General features: G+C 37.9%; 2 protein-coding genes across 2 annotated transcripts; one reads left to right on the top strand and one right to left on the bottom strand.

Moving 5' to 3' along the window:
- The first annotated feature begins 2,105 nt into the window (after window positions 1-2,105).
- On the top strand, window positions 2,106-12,920 carry LOC147052160 (uncharacterized). Its single transcript, XM_085918266.1, has 9 exons — window positions 2,106-2,392; window positions 2,981-3,035; window positions 3,631-3,707; window positions 3,943-4,077; window positions 4,192-4,341; window positions 4,542-4,596; window positions 4,678-4,852; window positions 11,339-11,406; window positions 11,697-12,920. The coding sequence occupies exons 1-9, from the start codon at window positions 2,106-2,108 to the stop codon at window positions 12,918-12,920; spliced, it is 2,226 nt and encodes a 741-aa protein (XP_085774392.1).
- A 3,663-nt stretch (window positions 12,921-16,583) lies between these two features.
- Window positions 16,584-19,616, bottom strand: nrsn1 (neurensin 1). Its single transcript, XM_085919067.1, has 6 exons — window positions 19,536-19,616; window positions 17,553-17,668; window positions 17,364-17,456; window positions 17,146-17,264; window positions 16,818-17,005; window positions 16,584-16,734 (listed from the first exon to the last, which is right to left on the bottom strand). The coding sequence occupies exons 2-6, from the start codon at window positions 17,649-17,651 to the stop codon at window positions 16,631-16,633; spliced, it is 603 nt and encodes a 200-aa protein (XP_085775193.1). The 5' UTR covers window positions 17,652-17,668; window positions 19,536-19,616; the 3' UTR covers window positions 16,584-16,630.
- Window positions 19,617-20,551: the final 935 nt, after the last annotated feature.

Here is a 20,551-nt window from a genome sequence, read left to right as displayed (position 1 = left end):
AGGGTGTTTGATAGTATTTTTGTCCTTCGAGAGAATGGACTGAAAATGGTTCATTTATGGGTTAGCCACAATAGAAATCAAAACTTGACTGTGATGTCATTATAATAAAAATATAAATAATGTTGCATGAAATGTTATATGTGCATTAGCACTCAAAATAACACATGCATTATCCAGACTGTTAATTTAAACAACCAAAGACTCTGAAAACATTAGATTTAACCATAACTGAGCTACTATAATTGATTACTTGTTCATATTTATATATTCCATCCCTAATTTGAGAGTTTGTTTCAATGAAAAGCTTTAATTTTAGTCATCGAATAGCACTCTTAAGACTGTTTAAAGGCTGCTCTTTGCTGATTAGGTAAATGGGTGGTGTGAAATGTAAATTATGAGGTAAATTATATATTGATAGCCTATGTAGCCTATGGGTTTATGTGGTGTTGAGAGATTTTATTGTATTGTATTTTATGATAGTTATGATGGATGTCAATTGCATTTATGGTATATAGACAAAACTATAAGCAGTGTTGAAAATGTATGTATGTATGTATGTATGTATGTATGTATGTATGTATGTATGTATGTGTGTGTGTGTGTGTGTGTGTGTGTGTGTGTGTGTGTGTGTGTGTGTGTGTGTGTGTGTGTGTGTGTGTGTGTATGTATGTATGTATGTATGTATGTATGTGCGCTTGTGTGCGTGCGTGCGTGCGTGCGCGCGTGTCCTTACGTGCGTATGTGTGTAAAAGTGTTTACTTTGTTACTGTGAAGTTGATACATATTAGCCTGAAGGATCTCAATGACAATTACATGGATAACCCAATTAAACTTTTGTCTGACCCAAAAGTCCTGTCAAGTATTTCAGCAATGACGTGGTTTAACATTGTGCTGCATTCAGTCAACACATTAAAGGTTTCATGGGTCCTGAACTGAACGCATGTGCTGGTGTATTTTGCCTTGTGATGTTTCTGACTATGAAGCCTCATCTCATATAGTATAATCTACTTGCTGCCAAATGTACACTAACAACAATATCACTTTTTTTTGTCTTTTTCTGATGATTACATTGCATATTTTTTGTGCTATTCTTTATATGATAAAAAGGGCAATTTATTTTTAGTTACAAGACAAAAAAAAAAGTGCATACATGCTACAGGCTGCAGTGTTTTTATTTTTCAGTGCTCTAGCACCGTCAAGCGATTTTAAAACTGAATTGCATGTTGTGTTTGACAAAATCTTATTTTGCCACTAAATAATTATACACTTTTGCACATCATACCGTCAAGCGGTTTTAAAAGAGAATCGCATGTTGTATTTGACCAAATCTTATCTTGCCACTAAATAATTATACAGTTTACACATCATATCAGTCATGACAGAATTACATCAACCTTATTTTCATACACTCACGCGAACGTGTTAATCAAAAAAATAAAAAGTCTGTCACAATTTATGTTGGTAATGAGTGTAACATGAAAAGTGCCGTGTTAATAACAGTGTACATCTCCATGTCGCCGCACTTGACAACGATAGCAGATAGAACAAACATGTTTTTGTCACATATTCTGGATGTCACTGGCAACCATAGGCTTCCACTGGGTCTCTTGATGCCTAATTAAGCTTCTCTCCTGCGGAGTTGGGTGCAATGTAAAGATCAATATTTTGTTTTAGTGCGTTTATTTCCACAGCTTTCACGGTGCGCATTTAACTGTCGTTTTCTGTGCATTTTGGAGCTCGCGTTGACTTAATTACAACCCTTTTGCGCTCAGCTCAATATTACTACCTGTTGATTGTGGTTGGGAATGAAATGTGTGTTCCCATATATAAGTCCCAATAGATGAGGTCTCATGAGAGGCAGCCCTTAAGTCGAGGTCCGTTTGGCTCTTTGGCGCAGGTCCCTGCGAGCGCTTGCAGTGCGCACAACCCCGCCATCTCTTCTCCTCATGGAAAAGTATATTGCTGTTGCAACTGGACATTTTGAGCCTTTTATGCGCGTTCTTAAATAATTTGACACTCATGGCTTAAGCGAGTTGTTTCTTTTTTTGTGAGCAAAATCACGCGTTTTGTAAAAATCACACAGCAAAGTACTTTTACGCACAAGGATGGGCTCGGAGAAGCCGAACTTTTTGTCCCAACCGGTGGTGAAGAATATCTTTATGTTCCGCAATGGTGACCCGTATTATGAAGCACGAAGAGTCGTGATTAACCAGAGGAGAATCTGCAACTTTGAGACGTTTTTGAAGGAAGTTACGAGTGGCATTCAGGCGCCCTTTGGGGCTGTAAGGAACATCTACACTCCGCGGAGAGGACACAAAGTGGAAAGCCTGGACAACCTTCAGAGTGGGGAGCAGTACGTCGCTGCAGGGAAAGAGAGATTCAAAAAGCTAGAGTAAGTTACATATATCATTTGCATTTTAATTAATATTGCTACCAATTTCTCAGATTTATTTGCAATCTTTGTCTGACTTTTTTTTCTGCAGCCATGCTGAGTCATAGCTTTGGGTAAATTAGATCAGGAGAGACCCATGTATCACTATGGCCTACAAATAAGAGAGCTCTTTATATAAGTAATGAGATTAGTCCTATTGAAGGCCACAGTGCAACAGCTCACTCTGGAGGTGTTCTGCTGTAAATCGCATGCACACTATTCATCCAGCTCCTCTTAATCAAGTCCATGAAGTTTGTATATTAAAGTTCACTCATACAGTACTTGCTAAAACTGTGCTACGGATTATTATTCTTTTTTTAGTCATCAATACCAATGTATGCAAATATAGAAACACTCAAAAAAACTATACATTATTAGTGACATAATCTAAACAGTATATACTACTTTTATTGATGAAACGTTCTTGTTATATTCACAATCCCACAAAGTCAAAGAAAACTTACTGTCATTGACAATAACGAGAAAAGAATATCTCAGACTATATAAATATATATAATTCACTATATACTGTATATCTCTTGTCTGTAGTTATTTACAGATCAGCTATAGAAAGAGAAGGATGTTACAGGCTCTTCCATTGCAGGTAAGCCAAATAAGTGAGATTGTGTGATATTTTTATTTTGTTCGGATGCTGTATCCTGAATTGTACTACTTCAATTCTACTTAAAATAATTAATTCACCACCTTTCCAAATAAAATGTGCAATAAAATCCGGGCTCAACCCTGGCTATATGTTAAGTCTGAGCAGGACCAGGTTTTTTTTCCTTGACTGCTTCTTGGTTAAAATGTTGTGTATTATAACAGTTCTTTGTGCTCCTTTGTATACACTATGCATGTCTTTTGGCATACAACCTTGAGTACTTTTGGTTCTTTGATTACCAGTTCATATTAATGTACCAATCAAGGGCCCACAACCCCCCCCCCCCCCCCTATTTAATATGGCTGATTGTGTCAATCAGTGATGAGAGCTCTTAACTGACTGAACGGGTGGCTACTGTGTACTTTTTCTAGAGAGACATTTTTTCTTCAAAGATCATCTTGAACCCTTGAAAAATCTGGTAGTCCACCTGGCCTCATGTATAACGTACATTTTTAATAGCTATTAACTGGAACTAAGCAACCGGTTTTCTTTCTGTAATATATTGTATACATATTATTATTTTGTAACTTCTCTTCAGGCCAAACCACTTCCACCAAATCGGATTTGTGTGTCTGCAAGATTCTTGAAACCAATTAAGGAGCCATGTCCTATATTGTGAGTGCAGGTACCCCTCATAAGACAACACATCATTGTTGTGCCGCTAAAAACAGTATTTGTACATTACATTTAGGTTATGAATGTTTCATTGCAATATCATAGCAATTCATACTGATTGCAATATAGCAAAAATAACATTGTTCAACAACTGGTAATACAGTACATGTGAACTACTGCATAAACCAGTCCTCAATGAGTGATTTCTGTGCCGTGCTCATAATTTTATATTCAGTGTGGTGGCAAATGGGGACGCGATGAATCCTGCAATAAGGCTGCTCATTCACCAGAGGATGCTGAGACAGTTTGATAAAATACTAGAGATGATCACAGAGAAGATGGGCTTGAGAGTCCTCGGTGGTGTGAGAAGGTATTACTATGATTGCAAATCATCTTCCATCCTAATATATTGTCCTTGCCTTGTTAAACAGTCATTGTTGCAAAAGAGGAATCCATTGGACACTTTCTCTCTTTTCTGTGCTAGTCTTTACACTCATGAAGGCCAGCAGGTGACTGATGGCACTAAGCTGGAGAGCGGTCAGCTCTATGTAGCCGTGGGCAGAGAGAGATTTAAGAGGCTCTCCTATGCTGACCTGCTGTTCAGCAATCCTCGGGGAGCACGGCAGGTCAATGGGTAAGCACTAAATAAAACTATAACACACTGTATTTGAAGACTGCAGCTGAAATTGAAAATCTTCTTTAAAAAAAATAAAGAAATAAAAAATAAATTCAAATGTATATAATTGCATGTTTATCTGCTATAGTTTCCATAGTTGTTGGTTATCTAGTACGTCATTAATAAAAATAGGACATATTGATTTATTTTACCCCCAGGATGAAAATGGGCATTCTGCCTCCAATCTACAGATTCCCAAAGCAACATGGAAATGTAAGAAACGTTTTTCAATGTCTCATTATTGAGTGTTTTGCCACTCACAGTCAGTGTAATCCTGACTTAATCTCCCTCCAGAGAAAATCAGTGGTCCGAAGCACTGACAGTGGAGAAGGCGAGTCAAAGGCTTCGCCTCCACACATCGATGGCAGCAGTGACCAACTGTCCTCCTTTGTCAGAGAAATCTCCCAGGCCAGACTCCTTTCTCTCAGATTGAAGAAGAGTGGACAGAGCATAACTATTGGTGACAAAGGTAATACTAAAAAAAACGTAACAAAATTCTGTTTTATAATTCATTCATTCGTTTCATTGTTCATTCATTCATTCATTCATTCATTCATTCATATAGGATGTTCATGATTGTTGTCGTATGTGTTTGTAGCTACATTTATGTATCACAACAAATCCACTTATTCTCTTCCACTTGCATGACCCTATTTTAAAACACTAACCATTCATTTAAACTCTACTTTAAAACACTAACCCTAGTTCAACCCCCTAGGATGAAACCATTAAAAAACGGTCCTGTCGCCAGTTAAAAGTGAACATACAATTAAGGGCAGATTTTACAATTCTCTGGACCTCAAGCTGGGTATGAAAATTTGGAATAAATGCTCAAACGGCTCCTTATACAAACATTGTTGACATGTCCTCAGTACAATGACGTAATGCCAGCCACTTGCAACCTTATGTAACCTGCTGCCTCCATAAACGACCACTAAGTGGCACAGTTGCTCTTCGACAGATGGTGAAAGTACTGTAGGCAATGATGACATTAAACACTTTTACAAGAAACACATTACGTCACCTTCCCTTTGCACTGATATCGTAAATAGGCCCACAATTTCCGGTCAAAGCACGCTCCCTGCAGTTTTACCGATAAGAGGACTCAACAGGCTTTGGCTGACCCTCAGGGATCTGCACTGCTGTATCACCCGCTGGTTTGTCAGAGTCAGGCTTGTTTTAATCTTTCAACAGGCTTTCAGTGTTTGTACAAATATGAGCGTGTGTAACTTTCTTTGTTAAGAATTTCGACAAATGTAATGATCCATGGTTCCGTAAAACCTTTCAATGTGCCACAAAATGTAGTTTTTGCATATTCAATCATCAGATATGTTGTAAATCAATGGCCACAGATTATATGAATGAATGGATAATAGACGTCATCTCTTGAATCATTTACAGATGTTTGTGTGTTTGTTTGTTTGTTTGTTTTGTTTTTCAACCTTCACTCTTAGAGCTAAAGCCAAATCTTACTATAATACTATACCCCACATCCGATCCCCTCCCCGCCCTCTGGCTATCGTATCGCAATGCTGTATATGCATAGAGTCGTAGACCAAACAGCATACATTATAACATCACAATAATGTAAAAACATATATCAATTAAAAGCTTTTCAGGTTCACCGGAAAATAAAAACTGAGAGATAAATAAATAAGAAATAAGCAACTAGGAAACTTGGGCGCTGACTGTGCTGACAAAGGGGACACTTTTTGTGTCTGCTGCTATTTTTCTTTTTTACTGTCTGTCAACTAGTGGGAACCAAGGGAATAAGAAAATATGTTGAAAGCTCCAGACTTTTCTGCTTCGTTAGAGTGAACACAGATGCAAGTGACAGAGAACACAACCAAAAGGGTAGTGGTGGTGCAACAACTCATGCAGCAAAGGTCATGAAGTCTCTCTCTCTCTCTCTCTCTCTCTCTCTCTCTCTCTCTCTCTCTCTCTCTCTCTCTCTCTCTCTCTCTCTCTCTCTTTCTCTCTCTCTCTCTTTCTCTCTCTTTCTCTCTCTCTCTCTCTCTCTCTCTCTCTCTCTCTCTCTCTCTCTCTCTCTCACTCTCTCTGTTTTTCTCAAAAACAACTTTCATTTTCAATCAAACCAAACTGCTGTCTAGATGTGTTCTTTTTTCTTCCCCAAAATGTCACCAGTTTAGTTGAATCAGACTTAATTTAAGATGACAGCGGAACAAATAAAGTGAAAGATGCCTTAAAACAAGTGAGGGTATGTGATCTGTTATGAAAGGTGAATATAAAGGAGTCCTTTAAAGGAGGGAATACAAGATAAACAAAATAGACTGAGAAAAGAGAGTACATGTGCAATCAAATATGATGAATAGCTGGAGAAATGAGTACTGATAAAATGCATGGACATATTGAAGGCTGGGAGATGGTAAGGACTTTGGATAATTGCCTATCATTTGGTTAATCTCTCAATTTAGAGTCATCAAAGCAGAAATGAACTTGCCTGTGCCCCTTACTGGAACCAAATTGCAGCTCTGGAAATCAACAAAAGAGCCTGTTACTTGAAGGAGAGATCCTCAGATATATACATGATGTACATGATGAGGGATAGGCAAGGCAACATGAGATGGTTGCAGATACTCTGTCCAGTGTTCATTGGGCTGTACATTTAATGTTTTTTTTTTTCTTAGCTCTGGTCTGAACAAGGTTTTGATCAAATTCCAAATTACCCTCCAGGCAAGGTAATAATACATTTTTATTTGAAGTAAAAATAATAAGATGGAGTGTAGTGTCTTACAACAACTCCCTATGATGATAGTCTGATTAAAAGCACAAAATGTGGCATAGAGGTGGGTTAGATTAGGTGTTGGGAATTTTGCACACGAACCCAGGCCAGCAGATCTGAGCGAAGGAGAGCTTTGCCGCGGTGGGGGTGATCATAGCCGAGTTTAATTATAGCCAGTCAAAGCGTCTCTTGTCCCTCCCATTAAATATGACAAACTAATCACGCATCTGCGGCCACTTGAAGACCACACCCATTCAGTATAGTTTGTACCCCCCCTAACTGTGCTGCCAAGTCGGATAATTTTAAGATAAGAATATGAGAAAGACACACTTAGAAAATTTGTCCAATTGAAGTATTGTAAAATGTGTTTATTTATTAAAATAGAATTTTGTGATTTATTTGCTACTCTTTATTGAATGAACAATCCATATTTATAAGTCGTATATATATTTTTTTATCACTACTGTGCCATCAGCTATCTCTGGTCTGGTCGGGCACTGTCCCATAATCATCTGGACATGATATTGCTGGCAAGCAAGGTCACTTCCCATCTTGTTTACCTCACCTCTCAGCACTATGGTTGCCATTAAAAACTGTATGTGAATTACTTCTCCAAGCATTTCTTTTGTTTTGTCATTTTGTCATGTTTTGTTGTTGATCATAAACAACTCTGAAAAAATAACACTTAAGAAAACTACACGTCAATAGAAAAGATATGACAACTTTACAATTAAAGGAGATGAACTGCTCGAGACCCAGTAATTCATCATCCAAGGTCTTCTTTTGAACAGAATATTTTTACTCTCTATTTTCAAGAATATTACTACTCCTTTGTGTCAGACCTTTTGGAGATAATAGTGTAGGTGTAGAGTGATTTTCAAATAGAGCCAGGTAAGACAGGGTCAGTATTGAAGTCTTAAGGGTATTCACTCACACAAAACATCATGTTGAAAAGCCCACTGCCTCCTTTTCATGCATGTACGAGGCTCCATAGTGTTAATGCAGCAGGAGCAAATTCAATTTACTGTACGTCACATGATGGAGCATCATTATGTCCACTTATGTTCCTGTATTTCCTTTCCCAGTTAAGGACGGATATCTACGTTTGAAGGCAAGATTAGGGCCATGTCTGCATCAAAACAGACAGAGTTTTCAGAAATTTAAACTCTGATGTATAATTGTGTTTTGTGTTTTCATTTGTGCTTGTTTTCTCTTAAGTTTTAACCTTTTCTTTTTTAATTTTTTTTGATGTGTCACAAAATAGCCAGTCACAAACCCTCCATGCCCTCTCTTAAAAACAGTCAAACTGACTAGACATTACATATGTTTCTTCCCAAAATTCAAATTTTGAGCTTTGTGTAGTTAATTTTTATGTATTATTATCAAGTAAAAGCATGAAAGGAAAGGCTGTTCATCCAACGAATGCATCCGTATGTACATGCGTGCAGACAAATCATCCAGCCAGATCAACCCAGAGCCTTTCGTGTCATAGAAAGCCATACTGCCACGGGGAATTATCCATGTTAGCATATGTATCTATAATGCCTGTCAGAGCAAAACAACTCTGGGAGACAGGAGACATGTGCACAAAGAGAAATATGGTGTGGCTGTGTCGAAAAGAGGCTCAAAAGCTAAAGGATGTGGGATGAGAAAATTTAAATGTTTTTTTTCTTCCTGTTGCTCAGATCGTTGTTGGGGATTGTGTAAGCAATGTGCTATTTGTGTTTGCAGTGTGTGCGTGTGTGTGTGTGTGTGTGGTTGCTTTTTTATGGCCATTTTTCCATATCGCCTCCTTTATTTGGGCTTTATCATCTCCCATTTATATTGCAGCAGGAAAAGGTTTATTTTATGACCCTTTGATGCAGGATTAGGGGATTAAAGTGTGGGGTGGCAGCACTAATCTGCCACATTAATCTGTTAACAAGTGTTTCAGCAGCGACATATAGTACAAGGTTAACTGTGACATGCAGAGTGTGGGTCTGAGACTTTCACTAACTCACATTTTCCTCATGTCTGTCATTTTAAATCCAAGCTGCTTTGCTCAGATCAAATTTGCAAGGTATCTATGCCAAATATTGAAAAGAGCTTTCATGTCTAATCTAAAGGGCAAAATGATGTATTTACAGAAATCAACCATCTGCATAAGAACTAAATAAAGAAACAGAATGGTTGGGCCCATATGAAGGTTGTCAGAAAGGTTCCAGAACTTTTGTCCCAAAAGATACATTTCAAACTTGAATCTTTTGTTTTCACTTTCAATACTGGTTTTGGATTTTGCTTTGTTCAATGGGTGAGAATAGGGGAAACATATGGTGCAACAAATTTATCAGAACAAGTATCCAGCAGATAGATTTGTTTATTTTTTCTTTTATCAATGTGTCAAATTGAAAGCCTTTTTGGACACAAAAATACTGGCACTCAATAAAGGTGTATTTTTTTTTGTTCAGAGAGGGCTTGTAAACACATGTAATTATTGTTGTTTAAACATAAAAACCGGGTTGCTGTTTTCGGCAAATTATTGTGTCTAAGAAATGAATGGCTACATCTCATAGTGATGAAAGACTCAATGATAAGCTTTTACTTAATCAAAAGGTCATCAAATATGCATTAGTACTCTGTGCTGACATAGTGTGTATGAGGCAATATTCTTTTGCATAATAATGAGAGAAAAAAACACATGGACACAACTCGTTTCAAAACTTTAATCAAAATGTGTGAAGTATATTGCTGTTATTAATTATCCTCTTTTAATGACCTGCTCTTCAAATCCACAGCTTCCTTTTGGCTACTCAATCATATTCCTCTTGCTCTAGATTAAAGTTATTTCCATAAAATATTATTCAAGGTTTGTTCTTTTCCCCGTAATGTTTCATCTTCAACCGTAGCAAAACTTCAATCAGTTTTGCATTTGAAACTCTTCCAATTGCATTTGTACTTTCATTGCTAAATGAAGAAAGGGAACACAAATTACTCAATTTCCTCTGCACATTCTTTTGCTGTTTATTTTCTATTGGAAATTTCCCATTCATAGAATGTTTCCAAACAAGTGTGCAATTACGGTGTTTATCAGAGCGATAACTTGAATTCCTCTTATGACCTTTAAGGTTAATTACTCTTAGGCCTTTGATGCACATCTTCACATTAAAGCTCCAAATTCCGTATTAATTACGTACTCCAGCAAACCTGCCTTGTAATGTTTACTTCAAATGAAAATTAAGCATTGTGTTGCTGATTCTGTGTTGCAGTATAATGTCTTTATTCAGGCTGGCAGGAAGAATTTGCCAGCTGTTTGCACTGGGTGTCTGATTTTAATGCTGCATATTATTCTGCAAAAGGACTTGCCGTGGAATTCACTACTTAAACTAATATCAATGAAATATTATATTCATAAAACAATAGTATAAGGATTTTGTGATTTGCTAGGTGAACTATCCCTTCAAAGGAAAATGTTTTTGGTTTTTTTTCTTCATCCTTGACTGAAGCATTGGTGAAGATAATGATGGCAATGCATTTATTGTTTTCATTAGCCTCCGGCCATAAGCTCAACTAAGGTGATACGTCCCCCGTGAGCTTTTAAACACGTTTACAGCTTTCTCTTGAACAGTTCAATTGTTTGGACAAGTTGTTTACTTGCACGAAACCAAGCGGTGGAGGGAGGTAGGTGGGGTGGTTTACTGAAGACCACCAGGTGTCTCTCTTGTACTGTGTTTGTACAAACCTTGAAGCTTCTTTTTTTTAATATGAATGTGTTTTTGTGTGTTTTTTTGTGTGTGTTTTTTTTACAATTACAATACCTGAATGTTTATATTGAATGTGTAATTGTACATGATGGGAGTTGATGTTAAGAAATGATGGACAATTGATATGGACTGAAGAATAGGGGCTATACCGTGAGTAGCCAACAGTAATTACACTACACAATAGAGATATAAGGTTTTGTTAAATGTTTTCTTACTGGCAATTTGGAATGCTTTACCTGTAAACTATATTCACATTACTTTACACATTAAATTCACTCACATAAACATTAAATATGAAACAATTCAGAAATGTGACATTATCGCTGGTTGGATTTGTCTTTGTGTCGAAATGTATGTTGTTTTTCTTTTCTTTTTCAGTAATGCAAACTGCTGTTTAAATGATGACATTTTTGGTACATGCTAATATTCGACCACATTCAATTTAATTTTCCTCCTACATCTTTCTCCCCAGATGACTTGGATTCAAAAACTGATTATGGAAATGCAGAGGTTAAATCCCTAGATCAGTCAACTGAAGAGGTACGGTTTTGACTATTGTCTATCACAAAGGTAATTATCGGACATGCATGTTTTTAAAAATGGCTAAAGGTGTTTTCTCATAACTGTAATGTGATCTCACAGATCATTATTGATCAGTGATTGAGTTAAAGTTGTCACAGTGGAGCTGGATATCTATTTTTTTCACAGGACACTATCTGTTGAGTTCAGTTGTTTTGTAATGTAGTAGATATTTGTTAGATCAGTATTTAATAGTAAACCATTCATTATGATTACATTATTATATATAGAACATTTCCGTTATGTTGCAGGACCTTGCATCAGATGTTACCAAATCATCAGAGGAGTCTGGCGAAAAGGCTGAAGAGAAGCAGAAGGCCTCTGCTGAAAATACCTTTCAAAAGGAAACTTCACTTATCCAAGGAGAAGGGGCTGATAAGGAGACAACTACTCCAACAAAGGGAGGTGGTGAAGAAGAAAATGAAGCGGCAAAGAATGAAAATGAGGGAGAAGTAACTGCGTTGTCAAAAGAGCAGGCAGAGGAGGTAAAAGAAGTGAAGGACACGGTAGTAAATGAAAGTAAGAGGGTCCCAGATGAGAGAAGGGTGACACCAGATGAGAAAAGGGAGGCCTCAGGCCATAGTAAAAAGAACATTGCAGAAGAGAGTAGGGAGAAGAGTTCAGATGTGAGTGAGGCGACAGCAAATGTCAGGAAGGATGCTTCAGATGAGAACCAGAGCGAGATTTCAGTTGAACACAAGGAGAAGGAATATATGGCAGATGAGAGTAAGGATGAAGTTGCCAATGACTGTAGGAATGAGAGTAGGAATGAGGTTAATGAGGCGGTAGATAAGAGAAAGAATGAGAACACTAATGAAAGTAAGGATGGAGCTGTAGATAATCATGCCAATGAGAGTAAGGATGAGGTTGTCAATGAGAGGAGGGATGAGTTTACAGATGAGGTGGCAGATAAGAGAAATAATGAGAACACTAATGAAAGTCAGGATATAGCTGTAGATCATCTTGCCAATGAGAGTAAGGATGAAGTTTCAGAGAGTAGGGAGGATTTGGCAGATAAGGCTCCAAATGAGAGTAAGGATGAGACTCCAAATGAGAGCAATGCTGCAGCTGTAGATGAGAATAAGGGTGAGCTTGCGTTTGAGAGTAAGGATGAAACTCCAAATGAGAGCAATCCTGCAACTGTAGATGAGAATAAGGGTGAGCTTGCCATTGAGAGTAAGGATGAGACTCCAAATGAGAGCAATGCTGCAGCTGTAGATGAGAATAAGGATGAGACTCCAAATGAGAGCAATGCTGCAGCTGTGGATGAGAATAAGGGTGAACTTGCCATTGAGAGTAAGGATGAGACTCCAGTTGAGAATAAGTCTGTTACATCTTCTGGTGACCAAATGACTGTACACTTAAACAATATACTAAATGGCGATACCAAAGAAGGTCCAAATGAGGGATATGATATCAATTACTGCGCTGATAAAAATGACAATGGTAATGACCAGAAAGAGAAAGAAAACTAGTGATCAATGAAGGTAGCTATAGTTATAGTTAGTTAGAGCACAGTAGGAATGCGGTACTTGACGATAATCTTGGTATACCTTCTGAGAATAGAAGTGGTTAAAATGCATTTAGCTATGATGTGTAACAGCTGAATAATGGCAAGATGTATGGAAATATGAAAAATGTCTTCCTTGAAGTGAGTAATTTCAGAAGGACATAACATTACAGTGGACCATTCAACTTTGTTCATTTGTCAATCTATGCTTGTTTTAGATTATTTATTAATTAAATGTGAATTAAAAAGTCATTATATAATAACCGTTCAGACTATACGAATACAAATTCAAGCTGCATTACTACATGATAACTTTATTTGAATGTATTTGTACGAATACCATTACTCTGTAATGTTCCCCGTCTGCCTGAGGAAGCCCGTATAAATTGAGTGATAGTTGTGCCAAATCTAAAATTTAGCACGAGTCGGTTTATAGTTATATCTGCTTTATCTGGATCAGAATCACCAAGACATGAGTTCTCACCCATGCCTACTTAACACACAAACGCCACAAGAACCAGCTACACATTAGTGATTTATTCTAACTTAACTTTGTGATCCATGCAACACAAGTTTGTGTTACAAGTTCTAATGCATTTCCACTTAGATAGTATGTGGCCCAGACTTTGGTGGCCAGCTCAATAGATGCTCACTTAGGCCTTAAATTACCCATACAGGACCCAGACATTCAATTCTGACCCATTTCCACTTTGCCCACACATAACTGAGACAGATTCCTATTTTCTTTATTAACACAGTTTATAAAAACACTCCCTATTGATGATTAATAATAATATTAATGATCATCGTGTGACTAATGTAATAATTTATATGTAAATCTAATATGGAATTTAATATGTAAATATGCTTTCATTTATGTGCAAGAAGAATGTTACTATCATTGCTACTTGTGGATTTCCTAATCAGACTCAACAAGCACTTCCAACCGCATTCATTAGGGTGATAATTAATGACCTTCATTGAATAATTAAACTTGAGTTACTGCTCCCATTACAATAAATACTATGGTATGATATGGCACATCTTGAACTATGTTTTCCATCAAATTATTGCTTTTGAAATCCAAAGGAAGAACCTGCAAACTACCAACCGTTACATATAACAAAATGTTATTAGATTGCATGTGGTCTACGTTTTCTTTCCTCAGCAAGTTGGCTTTATTATTTGGCATTGATCCTGTCTAGGACTCCAGGTGTGTGAGTCATCAGTGAGCAGATGTGTGTGTGTGTTTGTGTGTGTGTGTGTGTGTGTGTGTGTGTGTGTGTGTGTGTGTGTGTGTGTGTGTGTGTGTGTGTGTGTGTGTGTGTATGGTGGTGGTGGTGGGGTGCTCCATGACTCACTTTTGACTGCTCAAGGTGATGGTCCTCTGGGTGCTATTTCCGGATGTGTCATTAATTCTGTCCTATCTAGTCCAGTGGTCCCTTTCAGTGTGTGCACATGTGGGTGTGTTAATGACGCCTCAAATAGCACACTTATCATTCTATACGTTGCCTTTCTAAATGACCCTGCTGATAGATTGCACTGAAAACTGTACTCTACTTTACTGAAGGCAACTCGTGTATGCTTTAGAGATGCAGGGAAGTAAGAGTCATATACATACATATATGTACATTTAATAATTATACATTCTGGCTTGACTGTATATGTTAACAATTTTAACAATTTTACTACTACTGTACAACTCTACAACTGTGGTACTTTATACTCTATAACTACAAGCAATATGTGTGTGTATATATATATATACTGTGTGCTGTATATGAAGGAGAGAGATGCAGAGAGAGAATCAAAACAATAAAAGAGAGAGAGAGAGTACACAGCTTCTGCATAAATGTGAATACAGTCTTGCAAAAAAAAATGGCCAGCATATTTAGCGTTTATTATGTTTAAAAATAGATATACTGTACTACATTGTGGATATTGACTTCAGTTTTTTTATGCATTATAATCCACTAGGGAGAGTATAGTTACATCAGGAGATACACCGAATGTAAAATCAAGTTACAACACGGAACCCTGAATAAGGATTTTCTTGAGACAAAAAATATCTTTAAAATTCAGCTTTTGGACAGCAAAAGAATGATACCAAACACACAATTTACATCATGAGACTACTTGTGAGCACATTTATTGATCACCTGCAAACACTCTCACTCAATCTTTTAACATCTTGGTTTATGGTCTTTGAACAAGATTATATGTTACATGTGATTGGGTAATTTTTTTAGTTTAGGATACCAATAATATAGCTTTGTGGTTTGTCTGATAAAAAAAAGCTCGACAAAATCACCAAACTTTGATTAAAAATACATAAATAAAACGAAGAGGGTACTAGTGGCATCGGGACTGTGAGTAAGAGATGAACTTACGCGAACATTTTCATTACGTATGTAAGAACACATCTTTTTTTTTTTTTTTTAAAGTGTGATTCGGTGGTTGCTATCCATTTCTATTATTTTTTTAACGAAACAGCCAGATACTATAATACCCTTTACTCTGAATAGCAAGTCGTACGCTACATACACCATCGATTGACAAGTGTAATTTATAGTGAAAATACAATCGATGTGTTTACTTGAAGACCGGTTGCGTTGCTTCGCTTCTAAAGTAAAATTCAACCTGGGAGCTCAAAAAAGCTCCAGCTCTGGTTGTCAAGGTAACAAAGAGACAGATGTGCATGATGGAATGGGGCAGGTTGAGCATTGGCTCATTTACCCCAAATTAGTTACTTTCAAGAGGGCTGTAGAATAGGAAAGAAAAGAAAAAGCGTTAACATATGTATGTTTCTGACCAACTTGTAACAATTAAATCCAGGTAAAATAGTATAAACATCCCATGTTTGAGAATCCCTGCTGTACTAAAAGTAGAATATGACCACAAGTTTTATATGACACTTTTAAAAGTAAAATAACCCACCATGATGATGATGACAGCTGATCTGTGCTTTTTCTTTATATTTAACAGACAGTGTTATTGAACTTCTATGTAGCTTTCATCACGCCTTCTGGTTTTAGTTATTGATCATGTTAAATGAAGACAGGGTCAAACATGTCAGGAGAAAATGTCACTCTCTCAAGTCTATTCTGTCTCGCTCATCTAATTTGCCCCAATAGTACACAATTATCCAAGATAGACTCACGGTTAATTTTACTTAAATATAGACAGTAAAGTGCTGGTGAATTTATGAGTCAATGTTTACATGTCATGCAGCTTAGATTGGTTATTATGTCTGGCGCTTTGGCCATTGTGAAATGGCAGCAAAGCATCGATAACGCCTGCTGTTCAGCCTCTCTCCCGCAGTACCACATTTCTCATCGACACTGAAAAGAAAAATGTTCACTTGTTCAGTGGCTGTGTTCTATTGATTTGTTCTTGGGTTACTTTCTTTGTCTTACTTTAGATTTGTGTGGCTAGCACTCACAAACTTGAAGTGTTTTGTTGAATAACAAAAACAATGATGCACATGAAATGTCAATTTTGTAATCTTAGAAATTGTGTGTCAAACAGCGAGAAGAGTTGACCCTATCAGTCATGTGAGCTGACCTTTTAGATTATAACATCCCTGCACTAATGGACTCACTCACTAATCAATCTACTCACTCACCTCTCATTCACTCACTCACACTATTTTATCCCCGTTCAATCAGACTACTGTCAGGTTTCTGACTTTGGAGTTGTTGGCTGGATGTTCTGGACCTTGGAAAGTGTAACTGGCACCTTTCCTTCCCCAGGGGTTGGTGCTCTCATTATGGGGGTACCTGTGACAAAATCAAAGGTACTGTGTTGGTCACAACTGTATTTTAAACAGAAATGGGTCTCTTGGTGGAGAATTAAACCTTACCAACTGTTGAATGCAAATCAGCCAAGCGCTCTTTAAACTTTTGTTGCAGATATAATTCCTCTTTGGAGTAGCTTTTGGCAAAGGCAGACAGCAGGAGACCCACGGCCATGGAGGTACCTCCCACACAGAACAGCACAGCTCCAGTCAGCTTGCAAACGTCTAGCGCACGGTTAAAACTAACTGCCTGGCTGTTGAGAAACAAAACATACAAATATATACATTATAATATACAGGATAGTTCACACCTATTATTGCATATTAAATGAATACAGTTTTAGGTAGGATCTACAATAACGTAATCACCATGAAGCAATTCTGAATGATATACCTGTCCACAAAAAGAAGATCCTCTTCACCAAATGCTTCAATTCTAGCTGGAGTGGCATATCCCACAACAATAACAATCAGGCCCGCAAACAAGATTAAGGTGCCAAACGCGAGACAGACCTAAGGTTGGGAAAAACAAAGGATTAAATATTTGCAGGTACTGTAAAAAAATTAACAGCAGTTAGGTTTAAGATTGGGTAAACTAATGGTTAATCTCACCTTCCAGAGTAAAGAGCTCCACCTGCTAGGCGATCTCTGAATCTGAAAATCTTCATCACGTTCCCAGATGGAGGCTGTGCACTCCTCATAAAACTGGATGACAGAGACGAATTTCTAAATTTAATACCTCAATTGCCCTTTATTCATCTCTGACACTTTCTCTTGAGGAAAGATACGTGTCTGTTCTACCTGGTGAAGGTAAGAGCGGACACCGTACTGCTGACAGTTGCCACTGACTTGGGCTTGCTCTCCATATTCTGAACCACAGATCTCAGAGCAAGACGCCATCCTTCACATCTGTCTGCCTGCTTGAACAGAGTAACGCATGAATGAATCCACCCACACAGTCTTGCACAACCCTGCACTGTGCACATGCTCATATGAATCCATTTATGCATTCATAAACACATTTACCCCCACGCATTCTCATAAAAGTTATACAGCACGTTGAAGTTGTGCATGCAAATGTAAAATGAATATCAATGGCGCATTCTCATGTCTAAATAAGATCCTTGCACTACAACACCCTTTGCAGGACTGTAGCTGGCATGTGCCCTAAGCTTCTTTTTATTATTTTATTATTATTACATTTACTTAGCACGTTTGCTTTGTATGACAAACAACTTAAATTGGGGGTTGAATGAGATTTGTCGTATGTAGGAAATGTTCAAGGCCCTCTTCTTGGCCCTCAAAACTCAAATAGATGCCTTTATAGTGTGTAACTCTGATCCCTCCTTTGGTAGACTGCCCCCTGTGCAATCTGCAGAATTCTATTTTCGTGCCAGCGCGTATCTAGTCTAGTGTTAAGGGCCGTGTAGTGCTCATCTGGGTGCACGAAAAAGTCTTACCCCCAACGCTCCTGCTAATTTGGTGAAAACAAGTACACTGATTTCTGTGACTTATTTGAGTATTATACTCTACTACATTTACAGAATTACAGACGTGTTGAACATACTCCAATAAAAATACACAACTCAAGTCCTGTATTCAAAATGTTTTAAATGTGCAGCATAGACATTTATGTACCCGAGTAGTAGTACTAAAGTTAAAAAAGCTACATTTTTAAACTCATTTTGATAACTTGGCACAATGAAAAGAATTATATATATTTGTGTTATTGTGATATTTAGTAGTTGTTTTTCCTAAATTAAATTCCCACATTTTTATACTGGCACAAAACAGCATATTAATCACAAAGCATTCTTGAAGCTGTCAATAACAGACAATTCTTGTAAATAAAATTATGGATGTGAATATCTTGCTTCTCTGAATTTGGTGCTTCTGTCATAAAAGGTTAGTTCATGTTGTTGCCTTTGTCATAAAAGCTCAGTTCATTTTCCTCCACGTTGCTATTTTTCTGTGCTAGACCCCTAGATTGATCAAGATCTCCACTAACTTAAACTGTATTAGTTTGACATTTACCTATTTATTGCTTTAGTGCATGATATCTGCAGACATTTGTTTCCAAATGTAGGGAGAAAAAGTATAAAACTGTCTCATAAAATGAAATAAATCAGGTAGCATACACCTGAAATTCGACTTCAGCAAAATAATAAATAATTTCTTATGATATGACTTCCAGAAAAATCGATGGGTCATGGACAGTTCCCACCACTAGCATCCAGCGTTTTCTGTGAGCTGTCCTTGGTGCTGAACGCCATTACCACAGCATGAAAACACGCACATACGTCATATATGACGTTCCACCGAGAACAGACCTCGAGCGTGCGTCCTCCCAACCCCCCTGAGATATACTATATAGACCACAGAGCGTTTTTCAATTTAATTTAAAATGACTGTATTGACAAAATCCGATCGACTGACTTCCCAGCATGTGGACATTGGCAGCAGAGCATGATTGATCCAAATGTACGTGGATTAACTTTTACTTCATTTGATATGCTCGTGTTCGTGTTACTGTAGTTTTTAATTTCATCGAGAAGCGACACTACCGAAGTTTCCATCGAAAGATACGTCCTAACCAAATGTGGATAATATAATTAAGATTTACGCACGACGCACGCACGCACGCACGCACTCACGCACGCACTCGTTTTGACATGAAAACACGCACGTCGACGACGTCGTTAACAATACTAAATAGTCAAATGAGCGCGTAAGTTGCTTTCAAAATAGTAATATAGTATTTTAAAACCTGCAACTGCAATTTACCTGTCATTAGCAGCTCGGAGAGCGATGACTCGCTGCTGCTTGCTCAGCCGGCTCCCATCACTCTGTCTCTCTCTCTCTCTCTCTTTTTCTCTCTCTCTTTCTCTCTCTCTCTTTCTCTATTACGCTCTCGGTCTCGCTCTCTCCCTTTCTGCCGTCCATGATTCAGAGTCCCTTGTTTGCTGCGCATGTGCCAACTCCATGACAACATCGTGATTCAGAGCCGTATATAAATAACCAGGCAATGATTGGATAGGACTGATAATCGTTAAAAATTCAACAATACGGGATGCAAGAATCCGATATATATGTATAGAGAGAGACGGAGCAGTTAAGGGCTGAAACATGCTTTTCATGAAATGTCAATCTAAACCGCTATCTGTTTAAACTGCGGCCCCATTCATATCCTGTTACTGTGTTTTATAACGTGTAAGAACAGCATTCAGCGACACAGGCAACGACAATAATGGAACAGATCTGCTGAGACAGATGGCTTGTTAGATGATGCTTCTGTTTACGTCGAGTTGCTGAGGGATTATTATTATTTGTATGGGGATATACGTCTCTGTGGCGCATGGTCCCAAACCTGTTGCTGTCTTTTTGTTCTTTGGCTAAGTACCTCGGTTTTCGAACACAATCCGTTCCAGAAGGCTGTTCGAGAAGTGAATCGTTCGAATTCCGAATCATGTTTTCCCCTCACAAATAATGGGAAAAAATGTTCAATCCGTTCCAAGCAAAAAAAAAAAAAAAAAAAGTAACTTTTTTCATTTGCCCATTTTCGTCCGATCGCGCAACTGCAGCGCACCGCTGAACGCGCAACCGTAGCACGTAGCCGACCATGCAACTGCACCGTGCTGGTCGCATTATTGTGACAGAGCAGCCGCTGAAATTTCTAAAATATTTTTAAAGTCCCAATGTACTTTCCAAAATTTAAGTGGACCTCAGTGCGCAGGAAGTTTAATTTTGTCCGATCGCGCAACTACAGCGCACCGCCGAACGCGCAACCGTAGTGCGCCGCC

Source organism: Syngnathus leptorhynchus, chromosome 8 (genome assembly GCF_054491065.1).
Source record: "Syngnathus leptorhynchus isolate UIUO chromosome 8, UIUO_Slep, whole genome shotgun sequence".
Lineage (NCBI taxonomy): Eukaryota > Metazoa > Chordata > Actinopteri > Syngnathiformes > Syngnathidae > Syngnathus > Syngnathus leptorhynchus.
This window is presented reverse-complemented; position numbering and strand designations above follow the sequence as displayed.

What these genes read in the sequence shown, in the direction of transcription:
- LOC147052160 (XM_085918266.1), top strand. Translation starts at nt 2,106, where the DNA reads ATGGGCTCGGAGAAGCCGAACTTTTTGTCCCAACCGGTGGTGAAGAAT. An exon ending in TACAGGCTCTTCCATTGCAG is followed by an intron (nt 3,036 to 3,630) that starts GTAAGCCAAATA and finishes ACTTCTCTTCAG; the next exon opens with GCCAAACCACTTCCACCAAA. An exon ending in GGAGCACGGCAGGTCAATGG is followed by an intron (nt 4,342 to 4,541) that starts GTAAGCACTAAA and finishes TTTTACCCCCAG; the next exon opens with GATGAAAATGGGCATTCTGC.
- nrsn1 (XM_085919067.1), bottom strand. Translation starts at nt 17,651, where the DNA reads ATGGCGTCTTGCTCTGAGATCTGTGGTTCAGAATATGGAGAGCAAGCC. An exon ending in TCCGCTCTTACCTTCACCAG is followed by an intron (nt 17,457 to 17,552) that starts GTAGAACAGACA and finishes TCTGTCATCCAG; the next exon opens with TTTTATGAGGAGTGCACAGC. An exon ending in TGATTTGCATTCAACAGTTG is followed by an intron (nt 16,735 to 16,817) that starts GTAAGGTTTAAT and finishes ATTTTGTCACAG; the next exon opens with GTACCCCCATAATGAGAGCA.